This window comes from Apostichopus japonicus, chromosome 8, assembly GCF_037975245.1.
Source record: "Apostichopus japonicus isolate 1M-3 chromosome 8, ASM3797524v1, whole genome shotgun sequence".
NCBI lineage: Eukaryota > Metazoa > Echinodermata > Holothuroidea > Aspidochirotida > Stichopodidae > Apostichopus > Apostichopus japonicus.
The window spans coordinates 39,375,333-39,401,787 of record NC_092568.1 but is presented as its reverse complement, the minus strand read 5'-3'; the positions used below and the strand labels follow the sequence as shown (position 1 = coordinate 39,401,787).

Genomic DNA, 26,455 nt, shown 5'->3' with positions numbered 1-26,455 from the left:
TCATCACTTCACTTGCTCTTATCATCAACGGATACATTCTATAGAGAAAAACAATATTTAAAAATGAGTTCCAGCTTCATTGACATTGCCATTTGTATAATCGATAAACATGTCAATGTATTTAAACGTGCGTTACCAAAGTTGTGCTAAGTATGATATATTCCATTGAATTGTGCATAAAAATAAAGAATTTACAGGACTTGATTGCCCTCGTGGGAATAGAAAATGGCACGGTTCTACAAATGATAATCATGATCAAAACTTACCGGCTATAAAGAAACGAATAAATGGAAAGAAGAAAAAAAAAACAAACAAATCATCATTTTATAGAGTAAATATTAAGAACACAAGCACAGTGACTTTAAAATGTCAGTTTACTATAACTGTAACAACTAGTTTTCAGCAACTTTACCGCTGCTTTTGGCTCTTAACTTCACTAGCTCACAAGATCAATGAAGAATGCTGAATTTACAAATTCATTTTACAACAATCGTCTCTCTTTATCGCATTACCATATTTGTAATCGATGACCGTTTTATTGCATTAAATCGTGTGTTATCAAAGTTGTGCTAATTATAATATTTCATACAAATTATGAATGGTTATAAAGAATTTACAGTATTTGATTGCCCTCGTGGGAGTAGATAATAACACGGTTCTACAATGGTCGATCATGATCAAAACTTACCCACTATAAAGAAACGAATACGTGGAGAGAAGAAAACAAAAACAAATCATCACATTATATAGAAAAAACAGCAAAAACCCAAGCACAGTCTCTTTAAAATGTCAGTTTTCTGTAACTGCAACAACTAGTTTTCCGTAACTTTTCCGCTGATTTTGTACCTTCAGGACACTAGCTCACAGAATAAAAGAATAATTTTTGAGTTACAATTTCGTTTCTTATTAATCTTCTCTTTTCATTGCGTTACGATCTATGTAAACGATGACCATTTTATTTCATTAAATCGTCTGTTACCAAAGTTGTGCTAATTATAATATTTCATTGCAATTTTGTATGAAAATAAAGTAGTTGCAGTCAGGGACGTAGCTAAGGCCTGATGATTGGGGGGTGCAGTGGCTGAAATTCCAACTGGATGGGTTTTGGAGCCAGAAAATTCCGACTGCTGCCTTGTACCCCCCCCCCCCCCCCTGCACTACTCGTCAACGATACGGTCATTGTCAGTCAGACACACCATCTTTCGCGACTGCACTTTTGTTCCGAACTTTTTTCGATATATTTGTACCACTGGCCCTCACTTCACAAACTTATTAATCACTCTGGTTAAGCAAGTAAGCAACTGAGTATAGTCATAGGCGTAGGAGGCGGGGGCTGCAGCCCCTCATCCAAATTTTGTTGTGAAAATTCGGGCAATATTATGAGAATTTTTCGGGCACCGACTGAAAGAAAAATAACTTGCAATGTGTTTTTCAATGGTTAAACTGATATTATTATTATTACAATTATTATTGTTACGACTTCCACAATAATTGTAACCAAAATTGAAGGGAAATAACACGGCTAATGATTGTGTGTTATTGGCATGCGATGTAAAAACCGATGCATGACTATATGATATGCACACTAACATGTTGAACAAGTTGGAATGAAGTGAACAATTGAACATTTTGCCAAAAAAGTCCAATGTACGAGATAAGATAAGTTGTCAATTAAACATTTTGCAGAAAATTTTTCAATTGATCAGATGGAATGAAGTGAACAATTGAACATTTTGCAGCAAAATGTCAAATTGACGAGATATGATAAATTGTCAATTAAACATTTTGCAGAAAATTGTTCAATTGCCCAGTTGTAGCAACTGAGCATTCCAACATATTTCTGATTTTTGATAAGATTTTATCTTGTTATCTAAACAATTTACTAAAAAATGTCACCTTATGGGGCAAAGGTTTTCCTATGTTGATGGCACTATTAAGCTTCCGTAGATTAGCATTGAGTGTTTTAATTGTAAACCATAGAGAAAAAGTAGATATCCTGAACTTCTTGAAGCTAGCGAACAGGGCCAACCCACCCAATAGCAAAATTAATACATAAATTATCCGAATTGAAGCTGGCGAACGTTGTACAGTAGACCTATTAGGCGTTTTTTTTTTAGAGTTTTCAAAATCATACGAAGTTTTGTATGGTGGAGTATAAGGATCGCGAGATACAATTTCTCAGTGTGACAAGGAAAACGTGGTAAATATGACTGATGAAAGGTAACTTTTGACCGAAAATTTAAGGTCACTCTGTCACTCACAAATTACAAGAATATATGAAAATTAGAGTGCGACAGTCGGAAAATTAGAGTGCGACAGTCGGAAATTCCGACTGTCGCACTCAAATTTACCAACTATCGTCATTTTTACCAAGATTGGGTAGGGGGAGGGGGGAGGTGAGACACGCCCACACCCCCCTCTAGCGACGTCCCTGGATGCAGTAATTGATTGCCTTCGTGGGAATAGATAATGATATGATTCTACAATTGTCGATCATGATCAAAACTTACCAGCTACAAAGAAACAAATATATGGAAAGAAAAAAAAAGGAAAAAAAAAATCATCATATAGTAGAGAAAAACAGTTAAAACACAAGTACATTGACTTTAACATGTCAGTTTACTATAGCTGTGACAACTATTTTCCCGTCACTTTTCCGCTGCTGTTGGTCCTTAACTTGACTTGCTCACAACATCAATGAAGAATGTTAGATTTACAAATTCATTTCACAACAGTCACCTCTCTTCATGGCATTACAATCTATGTAATCGATGTCCATTGTATTGTATTAAATCGTGCGTTACCCATTGACTTTCAAAGTTTATCATAACTGAAACAACTAGTTTTCCATAACCTTTCCGCTGCTTTTGGCTATTAACCTCACCAACGCACAACATATCGTTTGTATGTTTATGAACTTGTCATTCGCGATCAAAAAAGTGAAAAGTGTAACATATGATTGACATTGTTGATGATGAATATAGAGAATTAAAAGAAATGGTTTTCCCCTGTGGCTTTTGTGAAAGGGGGAATAGGTAGTAACAAGTGTCTACAATCGTTAATCATGATAAAGACCTACCATCTGAAAGGAAACGAATAGATAGAAGTAAAGAACAAATCGTTATATCATGGAGAAATCATATTAAAAACACTTGCACAGTGATATTTACTGTAAATATATTTATTAGAGAAACAACTTGTTTTCATGAGTTTTCTCTTTGTATTTGGCTCATTACTTCACTTGCTCTTATCATCAACGGATACATTATATAGAGAGAAACAATATTTAGAGATGAGTTCCAGCTTCATTGACATTGCCATTCGTATAATCGATGAAGATATTAATGTATTTAAACGTGCGTTACCAAAGTTGTGCTAAGTATGATATATTCCATTGAATTGTGCATAAAAATAAAGAATTTACAGGACTTGATTGCCCTCGTGGGAATAGAAAGTGGCACGGTTCTACAAATGATAATCATGATCAAAACTTACCAGCTATAAAGAAAGGAATGAATGGAAAGAAAAAAAAGAAACAAATCATCATTTAATACAGTAAATATTAAGATCGCAAACACAGTGACTTTAAAATGTCAGTTTACTATAACTTTAACAACTAGTTTTCGGTAACCTTACCGCTGCTTTTGGTTCTTAACTTCACTAGCTCACAAGATCAATGAAGAATGCTAGATATACAAATTCATTTAACAACAATCATCTCCCTTCATGGCATTTCCATCTTTGTAATCGACGATTATTGTGATGTACTAATTGCGTTTAAACGTTCGTTACCATAGTTGTGCTAAGTATATAATTTCAGTGAAATTGTGTATGAAAATAAATAGTTTACAGTAATTGATTGTCCTCGTGGGAAAAGGTGATGACACGGTTCTACAATTGTCGATCATAATCAAAACTTACCCACTACAAAGAAACGAATACAAGGATAGAAAAAAAAAGCAAATCATCATATAATGGAGAAAAAACAGCAAAAACACAAGCACAGTGATTTTAAAATATCAGTTAATGTAACTGCAACAACTAGTTTTCCGTAACCTTTTCGCTGATTTTGGCTCTAACCACACTAGCTCACAGAATAAATGAATAAATTTAGAGTTACAATTTCGTTTCTAATTAATCATTCCTTTTCATTGACATTACGATCTATGTAATCGATGACCATTTTATTTTATTAAATCGTCTGTTACCAAAGTTGTGCTAATTATAATATTTCATGGCAATTTTGTATGAAAATGAGAAGTTGCAGTAATTGATTGCCTTCGTGGGAATAGATAATGATAATGTTCTACAATAATCGATCATGATCAAAACTTACCAGCTACAAAGAAACAAGCATATGGAAAGACAAAAGAGAGAAAAAAATCATCATATAGTAGAGAAAGACAGTTAAAACACAAGTACATTGACTTTAACATGTCAGTTTACTATAGCTGTGACAACTAGTTTTCCATCACTTTTTCGCTGCTGTTGGCTCTTAACTTGACTTGCTCACAACATCAATGAAGAATGTTAGATTTACAAATTCATTTCACAACAGTCACCTCTCTTCATGGCAATACCATCTATGTAATCGATGTCCATTGTATTGTATTATATCGTGCGTTACCAATTGACTTTCAAAGTTTATTATAACTGAAACAACTAGTTCTCCATAACTTTTCCGCTGCTTTTGGCTATTAACCTCACCAGCTCACAACATATCGTTGAATGTTTATGAACTTGTCATTCGTGATCAAAAAAGTGAAAAGTGTAACATATGATTGACATTGTTGATGATGAATATAAAGAATTAACAGAAATCGATTTCCCCTGTGGCTTTTGTGAAAGGGGGAAGAGGTAATAACATGTGTCTACAATCGTTAATCATGATAAAGACCTACCATCTGAAAGGAAACGAATATATAGAAGTAAAAAACAAATCGTTATATCATGGAGAAATCATATTAAAAATACTAGCACAGTGACATTAATTGTAAATATATTTATTAGAGAAACAACTTGTTTTCATGAGTTTTCTCTTTGTATTTGGCTCATCACTTCACTTGCTCTTATCATCAACGGATAAATTATATAGAGAAAAACAATATTTAAAAATGAGTTCCAGCTTCATTGACATTGCCATTCGTGTAATCGATAAACATTTTAATGTATTTAAACGTGCGTTACCAAAGTTGTGCTAAGTATGATATTCCATTGAATTTCGCATACAAATAAAGAATTTACAGAACTTGATTGCCCTCGTGGGAATAGAAAATGGCACGGTTCTAAAAATGATAGTCATGATCAAAACTTACCAGCTATAAAGAAACGAATAAATGGAAAGAATAATACAAACAAATCATCATTTAATAGAGTTAATATTAAGAACACAAGCACAGTGACTTTAAAATGTCAGTTTACTATAACTGTAACAACTAGTTTTCGGTAACTTTACCGCTGCTTTTCGCTCTTAACTTCACTAGCTCACGAGATCAATGAAGAATACTAGATTTACAAATTCATTTTACAACAATGTTCCCTCTTTATGGCATTACCATCTTTGTAATCGATGACCGTTTTATTGCATTAAATCGTGCGTTATCAAAAGTGTGCTAATTATAATATTCCACTCAAGTTGTGAATGAAAATAAAGACTTTACACTATTTTACTGCCTTCGTGGGAATAGATAATAACACGGTTCTACAATTGTCGATCATAATCAAAACTTACCCACTACAAAGAAACGAATACATGGAGAGAAGAAAACAAAAACAAGTCATGATATAATAGAGAAAAAAAACAGTAAAAACACAAGCATAGTGACTTTAACATGTCAGTTTTCTGTAACTGCAACAACTAGTTTCCGTAAGTTTTGCGCTAATTTTGGCCCTTAACCACAATAGCTCACAGAATAAAAGAATAAATTTAGAGTTACAATTTCGTTTCTAATTAATCATGTCTTTTCGTTGACATTACGATCTATGTAATCGATAACCAGTTTATTTATTAAATCGCCTGTTACCAAAGTTGTGCTAATTATAATATTTCATGGCAATTTTGTATGAAAATGAAGAAGTTGCAGTAATTGATTGCCTTCGTGGGAATAGATAATGATAAATTTCTACAATTGTCGATCATCATCAAAACTTACCAGCTACAAAGAAACAAATATATGGAAAGAAAAAAAGAAGAAAAAAAATATCATCAAATAGTAGAGAAAAACAGTTAAATCACAAGTACATTGACTTTAACATGTCAGTTTACTATAGCTGTGACAACGAGCTTCCGTCACTTTTCCGCTGCTGTTGGCTCTTAACTTGACTTGCTCACAACATCAATGAAGAATGTTAGATTTACAAATTCATTTCACAACAGTCACCTCTCTTCATGGCAATACCATCTATGTAATCGATGTCCATTGTATTGTATTAAATCGTGCGTTACCAATTGACTTTCAAAGTTTATCATTACTGAAACAATTAGTTTTCCATAACTTTTCCGCTGCGTTTGGCTATTAACCTCACCAGCTCACAACATATCGTTGAATGTTTATGAACTTGTCATTCGTGATCAAAAAAGTGAAAAGTGTAACATATGATTGACATTGTTGATGATGAATATAAAGAATTAACAGAAATCGATTTCCCCTGTGGCTTTTGTGAAAGGGGGAATTGGTAATAATATGTGTCTACAATCGTTAATCATGATAAAGACCTACCATCTGAAAGGAAACGAATAGATAGAAGTAAAGAACAAATCGTTATATCATGGAGAAATCATATTAAAAATACTAGCACAGTGACATTAATTGTAAATATATTTATTAGAGAAACAACTTGTTTTCATGAGTTTTCTCTTTGTATTTGGCTCATCACTTCACTTGCTCTTATCATCAACGGATAAATTATATAGAGAAAAACAATATTTAAAAATGAGTTCCAGCTTCATTGACATTGCCATTCGTATAATCGAAAAACATTTTCAATGTATTTAAACGTGCGTTACCAAAGTTGTGCTAAGTATGATATTCCATTGAATTGTGCATAAAAAAAAGAATTTACAGGACTTGATTGCCCTCGTGGGAATGGAAAATGGCACGGTTCTACAAATGATAATCATGATCAAAACTTACCGGCTATAAAGAAACGAATAAATGAAAAGAATAAAACAAACAAATCATCATTTAATACAGTTAATATTAAGAACACAAGCACAGTTACTTTAAAATGTCAGTTTACTATAACTGTAACAACTAGTTTTCAGCAACTTTACCACTGCTTTTGGCTCTTAACTTCACTAGCTCACGAGATCTATGAAGAATGCTAGATTTACAAATAAATTTTACAACAATGTTCCCTCTTTATGGCATTTCCATCTTTGTAATCGATGACCGTTTTATTGCATTAAATCATGCGTTATCAAAAGTGTGCTAATTATAATATTTCATTCAAATTGTGAATGAAAATAAAGGCTTTACACTATTTGATTGCCTTCGTGGGAATAGATAATAACACGGTTCTACAATTGTCGATCATAATCAAAACTTACCCACTACAAAAAAACGAATACATGGAAAGAAGAAAACAAAAACAAGTCATGATATAATAGAGAAAAAAACAGTAAAAACACAACGCAGTGACTTTAAAATGTCAGTTTTCTGTAACTGCAACAACTAGTTTTCCGTAACTTTTCCGCTGATTTGGCCCTTAACCACACAAGCTCACAGAATAAAAGAATAATTTTAGAGTTACAATTTCGTTTCTAATTAATCATGTCTTTTCGTTGACATTACGATCTATGTAATCGATGACCATTTTATTTTATTAAATCGTCTGTTACCAACGTTGTGCTAATTATAATATTTCATGGCAATTTTGTATGAAAATGAAGAAGTTGCAGTAACTGATTGCCTTCGTGGGAATAGATAATGATAAAATTCTACAATTGTCGATCATGATCAAAACTTACCAGCTACAAAGAAACAAATATATGGAAAGAAAAAAGAAAAAAAGATCATCATATAGTAGAGAAAAACAGTTAAAACACAAGTACATTGACTTTAATATGTCAGTTTACTATAGCTGTGACAACTAGTTTTCCGTCACTTTTCCGCTACTGTTGGCTCTTAACTTGACTTGCTCACAACATCAATGAAGAATGTTAGATTTACAAATTCATTTCACAACAATCACCTCTCTTCATGGCAATACCGTCTATGTAATCGATGTCCATTGTATTGTATTAAATCGTGCGTTACCTATTGACTTTTAAAGTTTATCATTACTGAAACAATTAGTTTTCCATAACTTTTCCGCTGCGTTTGGCTATTAACCTCACCAGCTCACAACATATCGTTGAATGCTTATGGACTTGTCACTCGTGATCAAAAAAGTGAAAAGTATAAAATATGATTGACATTGTTGATGATGAATATAAAGAATGAACAGATATCGATTTCCCTGTGGCTTTTGTGAAAGAGGGAATAAGTAATAACAAATGTCTACAATCGTTAATCATGATAAAGACCTACCATCTGAAAGGACACGAATAGATAAAAGTAAAGAACAAATCGTTATTTCATGGAGAAATCATATTAAAAACACTAGCACAGTGACATTAATTTGTAAATATATATTAGAGAAACATTTTGTTTTCATGAGTTTTTTCTTTGTATTTGGCTGATCACTTCACTTGCTCTTATCATCAACGGATAAATTATATAGAGAAAACAATATTTAAAAATGAGTTCCAGCTTCATTGACATTGCCATTCGTATAATCGATAAACATTTTAATGTGTTTAAATGTGCGTTACCAAAGTTGTGCTAAGTATGATATTCCATTGAATTGTGCATAAAAATAAAGAATTTACAGGACTTGATTGTCCTCGTGGGAATAGAAAATGGCACGGTTCTACAAATGATAATCATGATCAAAACTTACCAGCTAAAAAGAAACGAATAAATGGAAAGAATAAAACAAACAAATCATCATTGAATACAGTAAATATTAAGAACACAAGCACAATGGCTTTAAAATGTCAGTTTACTATAAATGTACAACTAGTTTTCGGTAACTTTACCGCTGCTTTCCGCTCTTAACTTCACTAGCTCACGAGATCAATGAAGAATGCTATATTTAAAAATTCATTTTACAACAATCGTCTCTCCTTATCGCATTACCATCTTTGTAATCGATGACCGTTTTATTGCATTAAATCGTGCGTTATCAAAAGTGTGCTAATTATAATATTTCATTCAAATTGTGAATGAAAATAAAGACTTTACACTATTTTATTGCCTTCGTGGGAATAGATAATAACACGGTTCTACAATTGTCGATCATAATCAAAACTTACCCACTACAAAGAAACGAATACATGGAGAGAAGAAAACAAAAACAAGTCATGATATAATTGAGAACAAAACAGTAAAAACACAAGCATAGTGACTTTAACATGTCAGTTTACTATAGCTGTGACAACTAGTTTTCCGTAACTTTTGCGCTGCTTTTAGCTCTTAACTTGACTAGGTTACAACATCAATTCAGAAGGGTAGATTTACAAATCTATTTCACAACAATCATCTCTGTTCATGACAATATTATTTATGTAATTGATGACCATTTGATTGTATTATCTGCTTTTAACGTGCGTTCCCAAAGATGTGCTAAGTGTAATATTTCATTCAAAATGTGTATAAACTAAAGAATTTACAGGAATTTGATTGCCCTCTTGGGAATAGAAAATAACATGATTCTACAAATGATAATCATGATCAAAACTTACCGGCTATAAAGAAACGAATAAATGGAAAGAATAAAACAAACAAATCATCATTTAATAGAGTAAATATTAAGAACGCAAGCACAGTGACTTTAAAATATCAGTTAACTATAACTGTAACAAATAGTTTTCGGTAACTTTTCCGCTGCTTTTATCTCTTAACCTCACTAGCTCACAACATTAATGAATAATGTTAAAGTTACAAATTCGCTTCAAACTAATTATCTCTATTCATTGACATTACGATCTATGTAATCGATGACCATTTTATTGTATTAACTTGTGTGTTACCAAAGTTGTGCTAATTATAATATTTAATTCAAACTGTGTATGAAAATAAATAATTTACAGTATCTGGTTGCCCTCGTGTGAATAGATAATGACACGGTTCTACAAATGTTAATCATAATAAAAACTGACCTTCTACAAAGAATCGAATATATGGAAAGAAGAAAACAAACAAATCCTCATATAATATAGAAAACAGAATAAAAAAACAGACAAACACGGTGTCCTTAAAATATCAGTTTACTATAGCTGTGACAAATAGTTTTCCGTTACTATTTTGCTACTTTTGGTCCTTAACCTAACTAGCTCACATCATCAATGAATAATGTTAGCTTTACAAATTCATTTCACAACAATCATTTCTCTTCATGGCATTATAATCTATGTAATCAATGACCAGTTTTTTGTATTAAATCGTGCGTTCCCAAAGTTGTGCTAATTTATAATATTTCATTTAAATTGTGTATAAAATAAAGAATTCACAGGAAATTGATTTCCCTCATGGGAATAGAAAATAACACGGTTCTACAAATGATAATCATGATCAAAACTTACCGGCTATAAAGAAACGAATAAATGGAAAGAAGAAAACAAACAAATCATCATTTTATAGAGAAAATAGTAACACCGCAAGCACAGTGACTTTAAAATATCAGTTTACTATAACTGTAACAACTAGTTTCGGTAAATTTTCCGCTGCTTTTATTTCTTAACGTCACTAGCTCACAACATCAATGAATATTGTTAGAAATGCAAATTCGCTTCAAATTAATTATCTCTATTTAATGACATTACGATTGTTACGGAAACGACATGTAAAGAATTCGTATCCGGCAGAAAGAGTTTCCAAGGGTGTTTAACGCATAAAAGAAAAGGTGGACGAGGTTTCGAATGGTATATTGAATAGTAATATGTCTATATTCTACAAATGATATGGATAATAAAGGTGAAGGTTACAAATGAGTGAATAGCAATGATACGGTTAACTTAAGGCGCCAGATATAAAGAAACAACTTATCTATTACGACTGGTCTGAGGTCGATGGACTCGATGGTGTCGTAGAGCTGGGCCTTTGCTATGATGATTAGCGATGAAGAGTAGTAGTACCGTACTTCGTCGAAAGGCGCGGCGCGGAATTAATAAATGATTAAAGTTCATCTAAGAGCAGGTGTAGTAGTTATACAGGTTCCGCTTCACTTCACTGGATATGGTATTGAAAAAGAAAGTCCATTCCGTAGAAGAAGTGAAGATAATAATATAAAGAAAGTCACTAAAGACTTGAATATCCTTCAGTCAGAATAGTAAGGATAGGAATAAACTGGAAACGCAATGTGACGGCAAAACAATAAGGAACCGTGCTGTAAGAACGGGGTGAGAGGCGATGATTCCCCAGCAACGGTGTATAGACCTCTGATTGGTATCCGGACGCGGTACTAGCGTGGACTGCTACGAGGGCGATGACGTAGATATGACGTCATCAATATATGTAATGGTGAATGTGTAAGAGGTAAAGCATGTCCATAACACTCCCCCTCTTAAAGGAAAGTTTGGGTCAAAAATGGCCAAAACTTTTATTAAAATATGCTTTAACTCGTGGTAACAAGCATGTAATACAAAAATGACTGTTACTTTAAGTGATATATCCGAATACGTAGCGAAGAATCATACCACAAGTAATAACAAAGAATACTAGTCAGCTATAATATAATAGATAGACAAGAACCCACAAATGCTCACACAATTAAACATTTGATAAAATAGTATGAAAACAACAATATAAAGTCGTTGAAAGTAATGATAATATACAATGATATGTGCGAAGCTTAAAAACAACAATGACTTAAATCCTGGACAAGGCATCTGCAAAGATGTTATCCTTTCCTCGAATATGTTGGATATCCAAGTTATACTCTTAAAATATAAGACTCCAACGCAATAATCTCTTATTATGATTTTTCAGGTTGTGGACAAATGTGAGAGGATTGTGATCAGTAAGCACAATCACAGGAAAAGGGGTTGTCCCTAAATACACATCAAACATTTGTAAACTAAGTAACAGAGCTAAAGTCTCTTTCTCAACGGTTGAATAATTCTGTTGATGCTTATTAAATTTCTTAGAGAAATAGCAAACAGGGTGGTCGATGCCTTCACTATCCTGTTGTAATAAAATAGAACCGGCACCAAGATCCGATGCATCTACAGCTAGTTTGAATTGCTTTTCAAAATCTGGAGCAATCAAAACAGGGGAGTTCATTAAAATTGCCTTAACGCTTTCAAACGCCTTTTGGCACGCATCACTCCACTGAAACTTAACCTTCTTACTCAATAAGTTTGTCAGGGGAATTACTAGATCAGAGAAATTGTGGCAATATCTCCTATAATAACCAACCATGCCTAAAAAGCGCATGAGATGTTTCCTAGAAACGGGGACGGGAAAGTTATCAATTGCCTCAACTTTCGCTCTAATTGGTCGAACTTGACCCTGTCCCACCACATGACCTAAATATACCACCTGAGCCTGTGCGAACTCACTCTTCACAAGGTTAACTGTCAGGTTCGCAGAACAGAGTCTCTCCATGAGAGATCTGATTTGAGCAATGTGCTCTTGCCAAGTTTGACTATAAATAACAATGTCGTCTATGTAAACGCTGCAACCTTGAAGATCACCCACAAGGGTATTAATGAAACGTTGAAAAGTAGCTGGTGCATTTTTCATACCAAAGGGCATGACCGTATACTGATATAACCCACAAGGGGTAACAAACGCCGAAATTCTCTTTGCGGCCTCTGAGAGGGGAATTTCCCAGTACCCTTTCAAAAGGTCAAACTTAGTGACATACTTTGACTGTCCTATTTGATCAATACAGTCATCAATTCTAGGAATTGGATATGAATCAGAACGAGTAACTGAATTTACCTTTCTATAGTCAGTGCAAAACCGGAAACTACCATCTGGTTTTGGAACAAGAATACATGGAGAGCTCCAGGGACTATCACTGGGCTCAATTATATTATTTTCTAACATGTACTTCACTTCATTTTGTAAGTGTTTCATCTTAATAGGACTTAACCTATATGGATGCTGCTTAATAGGTACAGCATCACCAACGTCAACATTGTGACACACTAGATGCGTCCTTCGTGGAATGTCAGTAAACAGATCAACATGTGAATTAATTAAATCGGACATCTCGATTTGATGTTGCTTAGATAAGTGAGACAATTTCTCACTAAGGTTACATAACACATCAGAATTTTTTAACTTAACAGAAATATCTGGAAGATGTTCAGAAGGGTCAGTTGGAGAAGAAATATGATCCACACCTGACTGATCTCTGATACATGGGGCAGTGGCAAGGGCAACTCCAGTAGGAGTACTGATAGATTTCACTTCCGGTGAAGGAAGAGGTGTCAGAGGTGAATCTGAATCCTCTCTTTGGTGGTATGCCTTAAGCATATTGACATGGCAAAAACGTTTGTTTTTCCTCCTGTCAGGGGTGGAAATAATGTAATTTGTGTCGCTTGTTTTTTTCTTTCACGACATACGGACCGGAGTAGCGCGCTCTAAGAGCATGCCCTTGTATCGGCATTAACACTAGCACTTGATCCCCTGCGGCAAATTGCCTGTCAGTGGCTTTGGTATCATACCAAGTTTTCATTTTGGTTTGGGACTCCTTCAAGTTATTCCTTGCCAACTCCCATGCATTGGTCAGTCTACTCTTAAAATCTGACACGTAGTCAAGGAGATTAACATCATCAGTTTCATCAACTAATTTCTCCTTGAATAATTTCAATGGCCCACGGACATTATGTCCAAATACAAGTTGAAATTGGCTAAACCCTAGTGACTCCTGTACGGATTCACGGGCTGCAAATAAAAGAAAATGAATACCTTGATCCCACTGTTTTTCCTTATCAAAACAGTAGGTTTTGATCATACTCTTAAGAGTTTGATGAAATCGTTCTAGTGCACCTTGGCTTTCAGGGTGATAAGCACTAGACGCAATTTGATGAATATTTAATTCATACAATACTTGTTGAAACAAGTTCGACATAAAATTAGAACCCTGGTCAGACTGTACTGATTTAGGTAAACCAAACGTAGTAAAAAACTTCAGTAAAGCAGTCGAGATAGTCTTAGCTTTAATATTCCTAAGAGGTATTGCCTCAGGAAATCTCGTTGACGCACACATGATAGTTAGCAAATATTCGTGACCAGACCGAGTTTTTGGTAGCGGTCCAACGCAATCTACGATTACCCGACTAAACGGTTCTTCGAAAGCCGGAATCGGTTTTAGTGGTGCCTTGGGAATCTTTTGATTAGGTTTCCCCACAATTTGGCACGCGTGACACGACTTGCAATAGTCAGCGACAGCTGAACGTAAACCAGGCCAAAAGAAATTCTCTAGAATTCTGTTGTAGGTTTTAGTGACCCCTAAATGACCTGCAAATGGAGTGTCATGAGCGACACTTAAAATTCCTTTACGGTATACCGGAGGAACAACAATCTGATGGATAGTGCGCCATTCGTCATTTGACGAGACATCTCGTGGTCGCCACTTTCGCATTAGAACACCATGTTTTAGATAAAAACCAACAGAGACACTCGGTAACTCTTCTTCAGTGACAGCTTCCTGAATCAATTTGATTAATTCAGGGTCTTTTCTTTGTTGAGAAATCAGAGTGTTCTTGGAAATGTTAATGGGAGTGGAATGAGTAGTAGGGTCGGCCTTTGCTTGAACCGACACCGCGGTTGAACTTTCAGAGTGAGGCTCAGTGGTGTCATCCAATAACCCCATAAAAGTTTCTCCCAACTCAAAGAAACCAACGTCATCCTTGTGACGGTTAATTAAACTCTCCTTTTGGGGAGGTTTTGTTAAATTTCCAGCTTGTTTACTCATGGATCGAGTGACCGCACAAGCTCTAAAAACATCTGGAAATTGTTGTTCTAAATCTTTTGTAGAGTTAGAAGTTGTTGGATTTTCAACAACGATTGGGTTAGCGGTTACTTTGTTACCGGCTAGATCATTTCCCAATAAACATGAAATCCCATCAGCGGGGAGAGTAGGCAAAACGCCTACAGTGACACGCCCAGTCACTAAATTTGACTGTAAATAAATTTCGTGAAGAGGAACGCTAATGTATTCACCCTGACCACCCGGCACACCCTTTATTAACTCATCTTGACCGGTGTATGTTTCCTGTGATAAAGGCAACATACCCGATAAAATCAAGGTTAAGTTAGCACCAGTGTCCCGTAACATTTTGATTTTAACAGTGGATTTGGTGGAACCATCAGATATAGAAATAAGCCCGTCAGAAACGAATGGCTTATATTCCTCAGAAATTGGACCAGTAGAAGTATGGTGATAACCATTAGATTTCCTATTGGGCACAATATTAGAAATATTCTCTGCATTGGCAGAGGCTGTGTGCCTTTGGCGAACAGCGAGGGCGTTAGAACTTTGTTCGAGTTGCTTCTTGCGAGCAAGTTTTAAACAATCTCCAAGGAGATGACCCTTCTTACGACAATATGCGCAAGTCGGAGAATTAGGATCGGAATGAGAACCTAATGACTCGCTTTTAATTTTAAAGCGAGTAGAATCTGAGGAAGAAGACTCAGATGAATTTGGAATGTAATGTTGGGTGACCTTGGCCCCCTTAATATCATTCTTAAATTGTCGAGGTTTGTTTTGCGTAAACTTGTGTTTGTGAGTCAAAGCGAACTCATCCGCCTTCGCGGCTGCGTCATCCAATTTGCTAACTTTGTGTTCGTCAAGAAATATCTTAATTTCAGGTGGAATACAACGTTTAAACTCCTCTAATAAAATTAATTGTTGGAGTTGGTCAATAGAAGTAACATTAAGTGATGAGCACCATCGCTCGAAAAGTGTACTCTTACAACGAGCAAACTCAATATGTGATTGGGAATCTAACTTTCGTAGACTTCTGAACTTCTGCCTATATGCCTCTGGCACAAGTTCGTAACCGTTTAATATACATTTCTTAACATGCTCGTAGTCAGCACATTCGTCGAGAGATAGAGACGAATAAATTTGTTGGGCTTTACCAGTAAATGATTTCTGAATTAGCAAAGTCCATTTATCTGACGGCCAATTCATTTGGTTCGCCAGTTTTTCAAAATGATTGAAAAATGCTTCGACTTCCTGTTCTTGGAAGGAAGGAACGAGGCGAAGATACTTTGTGACATCGAATTCGCTGTTATTGCGCAATCCGTGTGACTGTTGATTTGAAGTGCTGGCTTCGAGTTGTTTAAGAGAAATTTCTTTCTGAAGTTCAAGTTCTCTAAATTTAAACTCCCATTCACGCTCTTTTTCTCTATGTTCTAATTCTAATTTCTTAATTAAATACTCATTTTGATGTGAAATAGTTTCATCATCGTCTTTCTTAGTTTGCTGAAGACATGATTCTTCTAACATTTCTTCATCGACCATATGTTCCAAAATAAGATCACGAATTTGTAGTTTTAGCATACGACCCTTAACAGGAATACCAAAATGTTCAGAAAGAAGTTTTAATTCTGACTTCTTTAATGAGTCAATAGCCTCAAATGAGGGTGATTTCAAAAACTCTTTTACCTCAAACGCCATCTTAATGCAAACAAGCTTGGAAACGGTAGTGGGAAGATGAAACAATATAGAAAGTTTTAGAAAACAAAATTACCGAAAATTTTCGCAATAAGTAAGAAGCGAAAATGAAAGAAATCGATAAATAAAATTGTTCATTTCCCGGATAAGCCCCCAATTTCTGTTACGGAAACGACATGTAAAGAATTCTTATCCGGCAGAAAGAGTTTCCAAGGGTGTTTAACGCATAAAAGAAAAGGTGGACGAGGTTTCGAATGGTATATTGAATAGTAATATGTCTATATTCTACAAATGATATGGATAATAAAGGTGAAGGTTACAAATGAGTGAATAACAATGATACGGTTAACTTAAGGCGCCAGATATAAAGAAACAACTTATCTATTACGACTGGTCTGAGGTCGATGGACTCGATGGTGTCGTAGAGCTGGGCCTTTGCTATGATGATTAGCGATGAAGAGTAGTAGTACCGTACTTCGTCGAAAGGCGCGGCGCGGAATTAATAAATGATTAAAGTTCATCTAAGAGCAGGTGTAGTAGTTATACAGGTTCCGCTTCACTTCACTGGATATGGTATTGAAAAAGAAAGTCCATTCCGTAGAAGAAGTGAAGATAATAATATAAAGAAAGTCACTAAAGACTTGAATATCCTTCAGTCAGAATAGTAAGGATAGGAATAAACTGGAAACGCAATGTGACGGCAAAACAATAAGGAACCGTGCTGTAAGAACGGGGTGAGAGGCGATGATTCCCCAGCAACGGTGTATAGACCTCTGATTGGTATCCGGACGCGGTACTAGCGTGGACTGCTACGAGGGCGATGACGTAGATATGACGTCATCAATATATGTAATGGTGAATGTGTAAGAGGTAAAGCATGTCCATAACAACGATCTATGTAATCGATGACCATTTTATTGTATCAACTTGTGTGTTACCAAAGTTGTGCTAATTATAATATTTAATTCAAATTGTGTATGAAAATAAATAATTTACAGTAACTGATTGCCTTCGTGTGAATAGATAATGACACGGTAATCATAATAAAAACTTACCTTCTACAAAGAATCGAATAGATGGAAGGAAGAAAATAAACAAATCCTCATATAATATAGAAAACAGAAAAAAAAACACAAATACGGTGTCTTTAAAATGTCAGTTTACTATAGCTGTGACAAATAGTTTTCCGTAACTATTTCGCTACTTCAGTCTTAACTTGACTAGCTCACAACATCAATGAAGAAAGTTTGATCTAAAAATTTTTTTCACAACTTTCATCTCTCTTCATGGCATTACAATCTATGTAATCGATGCCCATTTTATTGTATTAAATCGTGCATTAACAAAGTTTTGCTTATTATTCAATTTCATTGCATTTTTTTTGTGAAAATAAAGAATTTACAGTAATTGATTGCCCTTGTGGGAATAGAACATGACACGGTTCTACAAATGTTAATCATGATCAAAACTTACCTCCTACAAAGAATCGAATAGATGGAAAGAAGAAAACACACACAAATCATCATTTAATAGAAATAAACAGCAAAAACACAAGCACATTGACTTTAAAATGTCAGTTTATTTTAACTGTAACAACTAGTTTTCCTCAACTCTTCCGCTGCTTTTGGCCCTTAACCTAACTAGCTCACATCATCAATGAATTATGTTAGCTTTACAAATTCATTTCACAACAATCATTTTTCTTCATGGCATTACAATCTATGTAATCGATGACCAGTTTATTGTATTAAATCGTGCGTTTCCAAAGTTGTGCTAATTTATAATATTTCATTTAAATTGTGTATAAAATAAAGAATTCACAGGAAATTGATTTCCCTCATGGGAATAGAAAATAACACGGTTCTACAAATGATAATCATGATCAAAACTTACCGGCTTTAAAGAAACGAATAAATGGAAAGAAGAAAACAAACAAATCATCAATTAATAGAGAAAATAGTAAAACCGCAAGCACAGTGACTTTAAAATGTCATTTTACTATAACTGTAACAACTAGTTTCGGTTAATTTTCCGCTGCTTTTATTTTTTAACGTCACTAGCTCACAACATCAATGGATATTGTTAGAGTTGCAAATTCGCTTCAAATTAATTATCTCTTTTTACTGACATTTCAATCTATGTAATCGATGCCCATTTTATTGTATTAAATCGTGCGTTACCAAAGTTGTGCTAATTTATATTTCATTTAAATTGTGTAAAAAATAAAGAATTTACAGAAAATTGATCTCCCTCATGGGAATAGAAAATAACACGGTTCTACAAATGATAATCATGATCAAAACTTACCGGCTATAAAGAAACGAATAAATGGAAAGAAGAAAACAAACAAATCATCATTTTATAGAGAAAATATACAACACGCAAGCACAGTGGCTTTAAAATGTCATTTTACTATAACTGTAACAACTGGTTTTGGTAAATTTACCGCTGCTTTCATTTCTTAACCTCACTAGCTCACAACATCAATGAATATTGTTAGAGTTACAAATTCGTTTCTATTTAATTATTTCTATTTACTGACATTACGATCTATGTAATCAATGACCATTTTATTGTATTAAATTGTGTGTTACCAAAGTTGTGCTATTTATAATATATAAATCAAATGGTGTATGAAAATAAATAATTTACAGTAACTGATTGCCCTCGTGTGAATAGATATTAACACGGTTCTACAATTCTTGATCATCATCAAAACTTACCAGCTACAAAGTAACGAATATATGGAAAGAAAAACAAAAGCAGAACATCATATAATAGAGAAATATAGTAAAAACACAAGCAGAGTGACTTTGAAATGCCAGTTTACTATAGCTGTGACAACTAGTTTTCCGTAACTTTTCCGCTGCTTTTAGCTCTTAACTTGACTTGCTCACAACATCAATGCAGAAGGCTAGATTTACAAATTTATTTCACAACAATCATCTCTGTTCATGACAATACCATTTATGTAATTGATGACCATTTGATTTTATTATCTGCTTCTTCACTTACCAGCTACAAAGTAACGAATTTATGGAAAGAAAAACAAAAATAAATCATCATATTATAACCTAAGCATTAAACACATAAGCACAGTGACTTTAAAATATCAGTTTACTATAACTGTAACAAATAGTTTTCGGTAAATTTTCCGCTGCTTTTATCTCTTAACCTCATTAGCTCACACAATCAATGAATAATGTTAGAGTTACAAATTTGCTTCAAATTAATTATCTGTATTCATTGACATTACGATCTATGTAATCGAAGACCATCATATTGTATTAAGTTGTGCGTTACCAAAGTTGTGCTAATTATAATATTTAATTCAAATTGTGTATAAAATAAATAATTTACAGTAATTGATTTGCCCTCGTGGGAATGGATAATGACACGGTTCTAAAAATGTTAATAATGATCAAAACTTACCGGCTATGAAAAAACGAATGATTGGGGAAAAAAAGAAAACAAAAAAAGCATCATTTCATAGAGAAAATAGTAAAAGCGCAAGCACAGTGACTTTGAAATGTCAGTTTACTATAACTGTAACAACTAGTTTCGGTAACTTTTACGCTGCTTTTGGCTCTTAACCTCACTAGCTCACAACATCAATGAATAATGTTAGAGTTACAAATTCGCTTCAAATTAATTATCTCTTTTCATTGACATTACGATCTATGTAATCGAAGACCATCATATTGTATTAAGTTGTGCGTTACCAAAGCTGTGCTTATTATTATATTTAATTTAAATTTTGTATAAAATAAATAAATTACAGTAATTGATTGCCCTCGTGTGAATGGATAATGACACGGTTCTAAAAATGTTAATCATGATGAAAACTTACCGGCTATAAAGAAACGAATAAATGGAAAGAAGAAAATATAATAAAATAATGTTGAAATCATATTAAAAACACACGCACGGTGACTTTAAGTGTAAGTATATTTACGAGAGAAACAACTTTTTTTCGTGAGATTTCTATTTGTATTTGTCTCATCACCTCACTTGCTCATATCATCAACAGATAAATTATATAGAGGAAAACAATATTTTAAATTGAAATCCAGCTTCATTAACATTGCCATTCGTAAAATCGATAAACATGTTATTGTAATAAACGTGCGTTACCAAAGTTGTGGTAAGTATAATTCTTCATTAAACTTCTGTATAAAAATAAATAATTTACAGGACTTGATTGCCCTCGTGGGAATGGATAATGACAAAGTTCTGCTAATGATAATCATGATGAAAACTTACCGGCTATAAAGAAACGAAATAAATGAAAAAAAAAATCATCATTTAATAGAGAAAATAGTAAAAGCGCAAGCACAGTGACTTTGAAATGTCAGTTTACTATAACTGTAACAACTAGTTTCGGTAAATGTTACGCTGCATTTGGCTCTTAACCTCACTAGCACACAACATCAATGAATACTGTTAGAGTAACAAATTCGTTTCAAATTAATTATTTCTATACATTTACCTTACGATCTATGTAATAGAAGACCATTATATTGTAATATATTGTGCGTTACCAAAGTTGAGCTAATTATAATATTTCATTGAAATTGTGTACGAAAATAAATAATTTACATTACTTGATTGCCCTTGTGTTAATAGATTATGACACGGTTCTACCAATGTAAATCATTATCAAAACTTACCTTCTACAAAGAATCGAACAGATGGAAATAAGAAAATATAATAAAATCATGTTGAAATCATGTTAAAAACACACGCACGGTGACTTTAAGTGTAAGTATATTTACGAGAGAAACAACTTTTTTCGTGAGATTTCTATTTGTATTTGTCTCGTCACTTCACTTGCTCATATCATCAACAGATAAATTATATAGAGGAAAACAATATTTAAAATTGAAATCCAGCTTCATTAACATTGCCATTCGTAAAATCGATAAACATGTTATTGTAATAAACGTGCGTTACCAAAGTTGTGGTAAGTATAATTCTTCATTAAACTTGTGTATAAAAATAAATAATTTACAGGACTTTATTGCCCTCGTGGGAATAGATAATGACAAAGTTCTACTAATGATCATCATGATCAAAAGTTACCGGCTATAAAGAAACGAATAAATGAAAAAAAAAAAATCATCATTTAATAGAGAAAATAGTAAAAGCGCAAGCACAGTGACTTTGAAATGTCAGTTTACTATAACTGTAACAACTAGTTTCGGTAACTTTTACGCTGCTTTTGGCTCTTAACCTCACTAGCACACAACATCAATGAATACTGTTAGAGTAACAAATTCGTTTCAAATTAATTATTTCAATACATTTACCTTACGATCTATGTAATAGAAGACCATTATATTGTAATAAATTGTGCGTTACCAAAGTTGAGCTAATTATAATATTTCATTGAAATTGTGTACGAAAATAAATAATTTACATTACTTGATTGCCCTTGTGTTAATAGATTATGACACGGTTCTACCAATGTAAATCATTATCAAAACTTACCTTCTACAAAGAATCGAACAGATGGAAATAAGAAAATATAATAAAATCATGTTGAAATCATGTTGAAATCATATTAAAAACACACGCACGGTGAATTTAAGTGTAAGTATATTTACGAGAGAAACAACTTTTTTCGTGAGATTTCTATTTGTATTTGTCTCATCACTTCACTTGCTCATATCATCAACAGATAAATTATATAGAGGAAAACAATATTTTAAATTGAAATCCAGCTTCATTAACATTGCCATTCGTAAAATCGATAAACATGTTATTGTAATAAACGTGCGTTACCAAAGTTGTGGTAAGTATAATTCTTCATTAACCTTCTGTATAAAAATAAATAATTTACAGGACTTTATTGCCCTCGTGGGAATAGATAATGACAAAGTTCTACTAATGATCATCATGATCAAAAGTTACCGGCTATAAAGAAACGAATAAATGAAAAAAAAAAAAAAACATTATTTAATAGAGAAAATAGTAAAAGCGCAAGCACAGTGACTTTGAAATGTCAGTTTACTATAACTGTAACAACTAGTTTCGGTAACTTTTACTCTGCTTTTGGCTCTTAACCTCACTAGCACACAACATCAATGAATACTGTTAGAGTAACAAATTCGTTTCAAATTAAATATTTCTATACATTTACCTTACGATCTATGTAATAGAAGACCATTATATTGTAATAAATTGTGCGTTACCAAAGTTGAGCTAATTATAATATTTCATTGAAATTGTGTACGAAAATAAATAATTTACATTACTTGATTGCCCTTGTGTTAATAGATTATGACACGGTTCTACCAATGTAAATCATTATCAATACTTACCTTCTACAAAGAATCGAACAGATGGAAAGAAGAAAATATAATTAAATAATGTTGAAATCATGTTAAAAACACACGCACGGTGAATTTAAGTGTAAGTATATTTTCGAGAGAAACAACTCTTTTTCCTGAGATTTCTATTTATATTTGGCTCATCACTCCACTTGCTCATATCATCAATAGATAAATTATATAGAGGAAAACAATATTTAAAATTGAATTCTAGCTTCATTAACATTGCCATTAATAAAATCGATAAACATGTTATTGTAATAAACGTGCGTTACCAAAGTTGTGCTAAGTATAATTCTTCATTCAACTTGTGTATAAAAATAAAGAATTTGCAGGACTTGATTGCCCTCGTGGGAATAGATAATGACAAAGTTCTACTAATGATCATCATGATCAAAAGTTACCGGCTATAAAGAAACGAATAAATGAAAAAAAAAACAACATAGAAATCATCATTTTATAGAGAAAATAGTAAAAACGCAAGCACAGTGACTTTGAAATGTCAGTTTACTATAACTGTAACAACTAGTTTCGGTAAATTTTACGCTGCTTTTGGCTCTTAACCTCACTAGCACACAACATCAATGAATACTGTCAGAGTAACAAATTCGTTTCAAATTAATTATTTCTATACATTTATCTTACGATCTATGTAATAGAAGACCATTATATTGTATTAAATTGTGCGTTACCAAAGTTGAGCTAATTATAATATTTCATTGAAATTGTGTACGAAAATAAATAATTTACATTACTTGATTGCCCTTGTGTTAATAGATTATGACACGGTTCTACCAATGTAAATCATTATCAAAACTTACCTTCTACAAAGAATCGAACAGATGGAAAGAAGAAAATATAATAAAATCATGTTGAAATCATGTTAAAAACACACGCACGGTGAATTTAAGTGTAAGTATATTTTCGAGAGAAACAACTTTTTTTCGTGAGATTTCTATTTGTATTTGTCTCGTCACTTCACTTGCTCATAGCATCAACAGATAAATTATATAGAGGAAAACAATATTTTAAATTGAAATCTAGCTTCATTAACATTGCCATTCGTAAAATCGATAAACATGTTATTGTAATAAACGTGCGTTACCAAAGTTGTGGTAAGTATAATTCTTCATTCAACTTGTGTATAAAAATAAAGAATTTACAGGACTTGATTGCCCTCGTGGGAATGGATAATGACAAAATTCTACTAATGATAATCATGATCAAAACTTACCGGCTATAAAGAAACGATTAAATGAAAAAAAGAACATAGAAATCATCATTTAATAGAGAAAATAGTAAAAGCGCAAGCACAGTGACTTTGAAATGTCAGTTTACTATAACTGTAACAACTAGTTTCGGTAAATGTTACGCTGCTTTTGGCTCTTAACCTCACTAGCACACAACATCAATGAATACTGTTAGAGTAACAAATTCGTTTCAAATTAATTATTTCTATACATTTATCTTACGATCTATGTAATAGAAGACCATTATATTGTATTAAATTGTGCGTTACCAAAGTTGAGCTAATTATAATATTTCATTGAAATTGTGTACGAAAATAAATAATTTACATTACTTGATTGCCCTTGTGTTAATGGATTATGACACGGTTCTACCAATGTAAATCATTATCAAAACTTACCTTCTACAAAGAATCGAACAGATGGAAAGAAGAAAATATAATAAAATAATGTTGAAATCATGTTAAAAACACACGCACGGTGAATTTAAGTGTAAGTATATTTTCGAGAGAAACAACTCTTTTTCGTGAGATTTCAATTTATATTCGGCTCATCACTCCACTTGCTCATATCATCAATAGATAAATTACATAGAGGAAAACAATATTTAAAATTGAATTCTAGCTTCATTAACATTGCCATTAATAAAATCGATAAACATGTTATTGTAATAAACGTGCGTTACCAAAGTTGTGCTAAGTATAATTCTTCATTCAACTTGTGTATAAAAATAAGGAATTTGCAGGACTTGATTGCCCTCGTGGGAATAGATAATGACAAAGTTCTACTAATGATCATCATGATCAAAAGTTAACGGCTATAAAGAAACGAATAAATGAAAAAAAAAAAACATAGAAATCATCATTTTATAGAGAAAATAGTAAAAACGCAAGCACAGTGACTTTGAAATGTCAGTTTACTATAACTGTAACAACTAGTTTCGGTAAATTTTACGCTGCTTTTAGCTCTTAACTTGACTAGCTCACAACAAAAATGCAGAAGGGTAGATTTACAAATTTATTTCACAACAATCATCTCTGTTCATGACAATACCACTTATGTAATTGATGACCATTTGATTTTATTATCTGCTTTTTAACTTACCAGCTGCAAAGTAACGAATATATGGAAAGAAAAACAAAAATAAATCATCATATTATAGAAAAAGTATTAAACACATAAGCACAGTGACTTTAAAATATCAGTTTACTATAACTGTAACAACTAGTTTCGGTAAATTTTCCGCTGCTTTTATCTCTTAACGTCACTAGCTCACAACATCAATGAATAATGTTAGAGTTACAAATTCGCTTCATATTAATTATCACTATTAGTTGACATTACGATCTATGTAATCGAAGACCATCATATTGTATTAAGTTGTGCGTTACCAAAGTTGTGCTAATTATAATATTTAATTCAAATTGTGTACGAAAATAAATAAATTTCAGTACTTGATTGCCCTTGTGTTAATAGATTATGACACGGTTCTACCAATGTAAATCATTATCAATACTTACCTTCTACAAAGAATCGAACAGATGGAAAGAAGAAAATATAATAAAATAATGTTGAAATCATGTTAAAAACACACGCACGGTGAATTTAAGTGTAAGTATATTTTCGAGAGAAACAACTCTTTTTCCTGAGATTTCAATTTATATTTGGCTCATCACTCCACTTGCTCATATCATCAACAGATAAATTACATAGAGGAAAACAATATTTAAAATTGAATTCTAGCTTCATTAACATTGCCATTAATAAAATCGATAAACATGTTATTGTAATAAACGCGCGTTACCAAAGTTGTGCTAAGTATAATTCTTCATTCAATTTGTGTATAAAAATAAAGAATTTGCAGGACTTGATTGCCCTCGTGGGAATAGATAATGACAAAGTTCTACTAATGATCATCATGATCAAAAGTTACCGGCTATAAAGAAACGAATAAATGAAAAAAAAAAAAACATAGAAATCATCATTTTATAGAGAAAATAGTAAAAACGCAAGCACAGTGACTTTGAAATGTCAGTTTACTATAACTGTAACAACTAGTTTCGGTAAATGTTACGCTGCATTTGGCTCTTAACCTCACTAGCACACAACATCAATGAATACTGTTAGAGTAACAAATTCGTTTCAAATTAATTATTTCTATACATTTACCTTACGATCTATGTAATAGAAGACCAT

At 33.0% G+C, this 26,455-nt stretch overlaps 1 protein-coding gene across 1 annotated transcript; it reads right to left on the bottom strand.

The window, feature by feature from the left end:
* Nucleotides 1-8: 8 nt before the first annotated feature.
* Nucleotides 9-26,455, bottom strand: LOC139970606 (uncharacterized). The gene is made up of 34 exons (XM_071976422.1): nt 26,429-26,455; nt 25,780-25,782; nt 25,364-25,366; nt 24,661-24,663; nt 24,247-24,249; nt 23,834-23,836; nt 23,004-23,006; nt 22,171-22,173; nt 21,351-21,353; nt 20,531-20,533; nt 20,113-20,115; nt 19,696-19,698; nt 19,404-19,406; nt 18,574-18,576; nt 18,154-18,156; nt 17,736-17,738; nt 13,619-16,698; nt 12,462-12,948; nt 9,359-9,361; nt 8,532-8,534; nt 7,970-7,972; nt 7,550-7,552; nt 6,720-6,722; nt 6,153-6,155; nt 5,732-5,734; nt 5,316-5,318; nt 4,902-4,904; nt 4,337-4,339; nt 3,922-3,924; nt 3,496-3,498; nt 3,080-3,082; nt 2,511-2,513; nt 689-691; nt 9-38 (listed from the first exon to the last, which is right to left on the bottom strand). The coding sequence occupies exons 1-34, from the start codon at nt 26,453-26,455 to the stop codon at nt 9-11; spliced, it is 3,714 nt and encodes a 1,237-aa protein (XP_071832523.1).

What these genes read in the sequence shown, in the direction of transcription:
- LOC139970606 (XM_071976422.1), bottom strand. Translation starts at nt 26,455, where the DNA reads ATGGTCTTCTATTACATAGATCGTAAG. An exon ending in AGAGCGCGCTACTCCGGTCC is followed by an intron (nt 12,949 to 13,618) that starts GTATGTCGTGAA and finishes TCCAATTCCTAG; the next exon opens with AATTGATGACTGTATTGATC.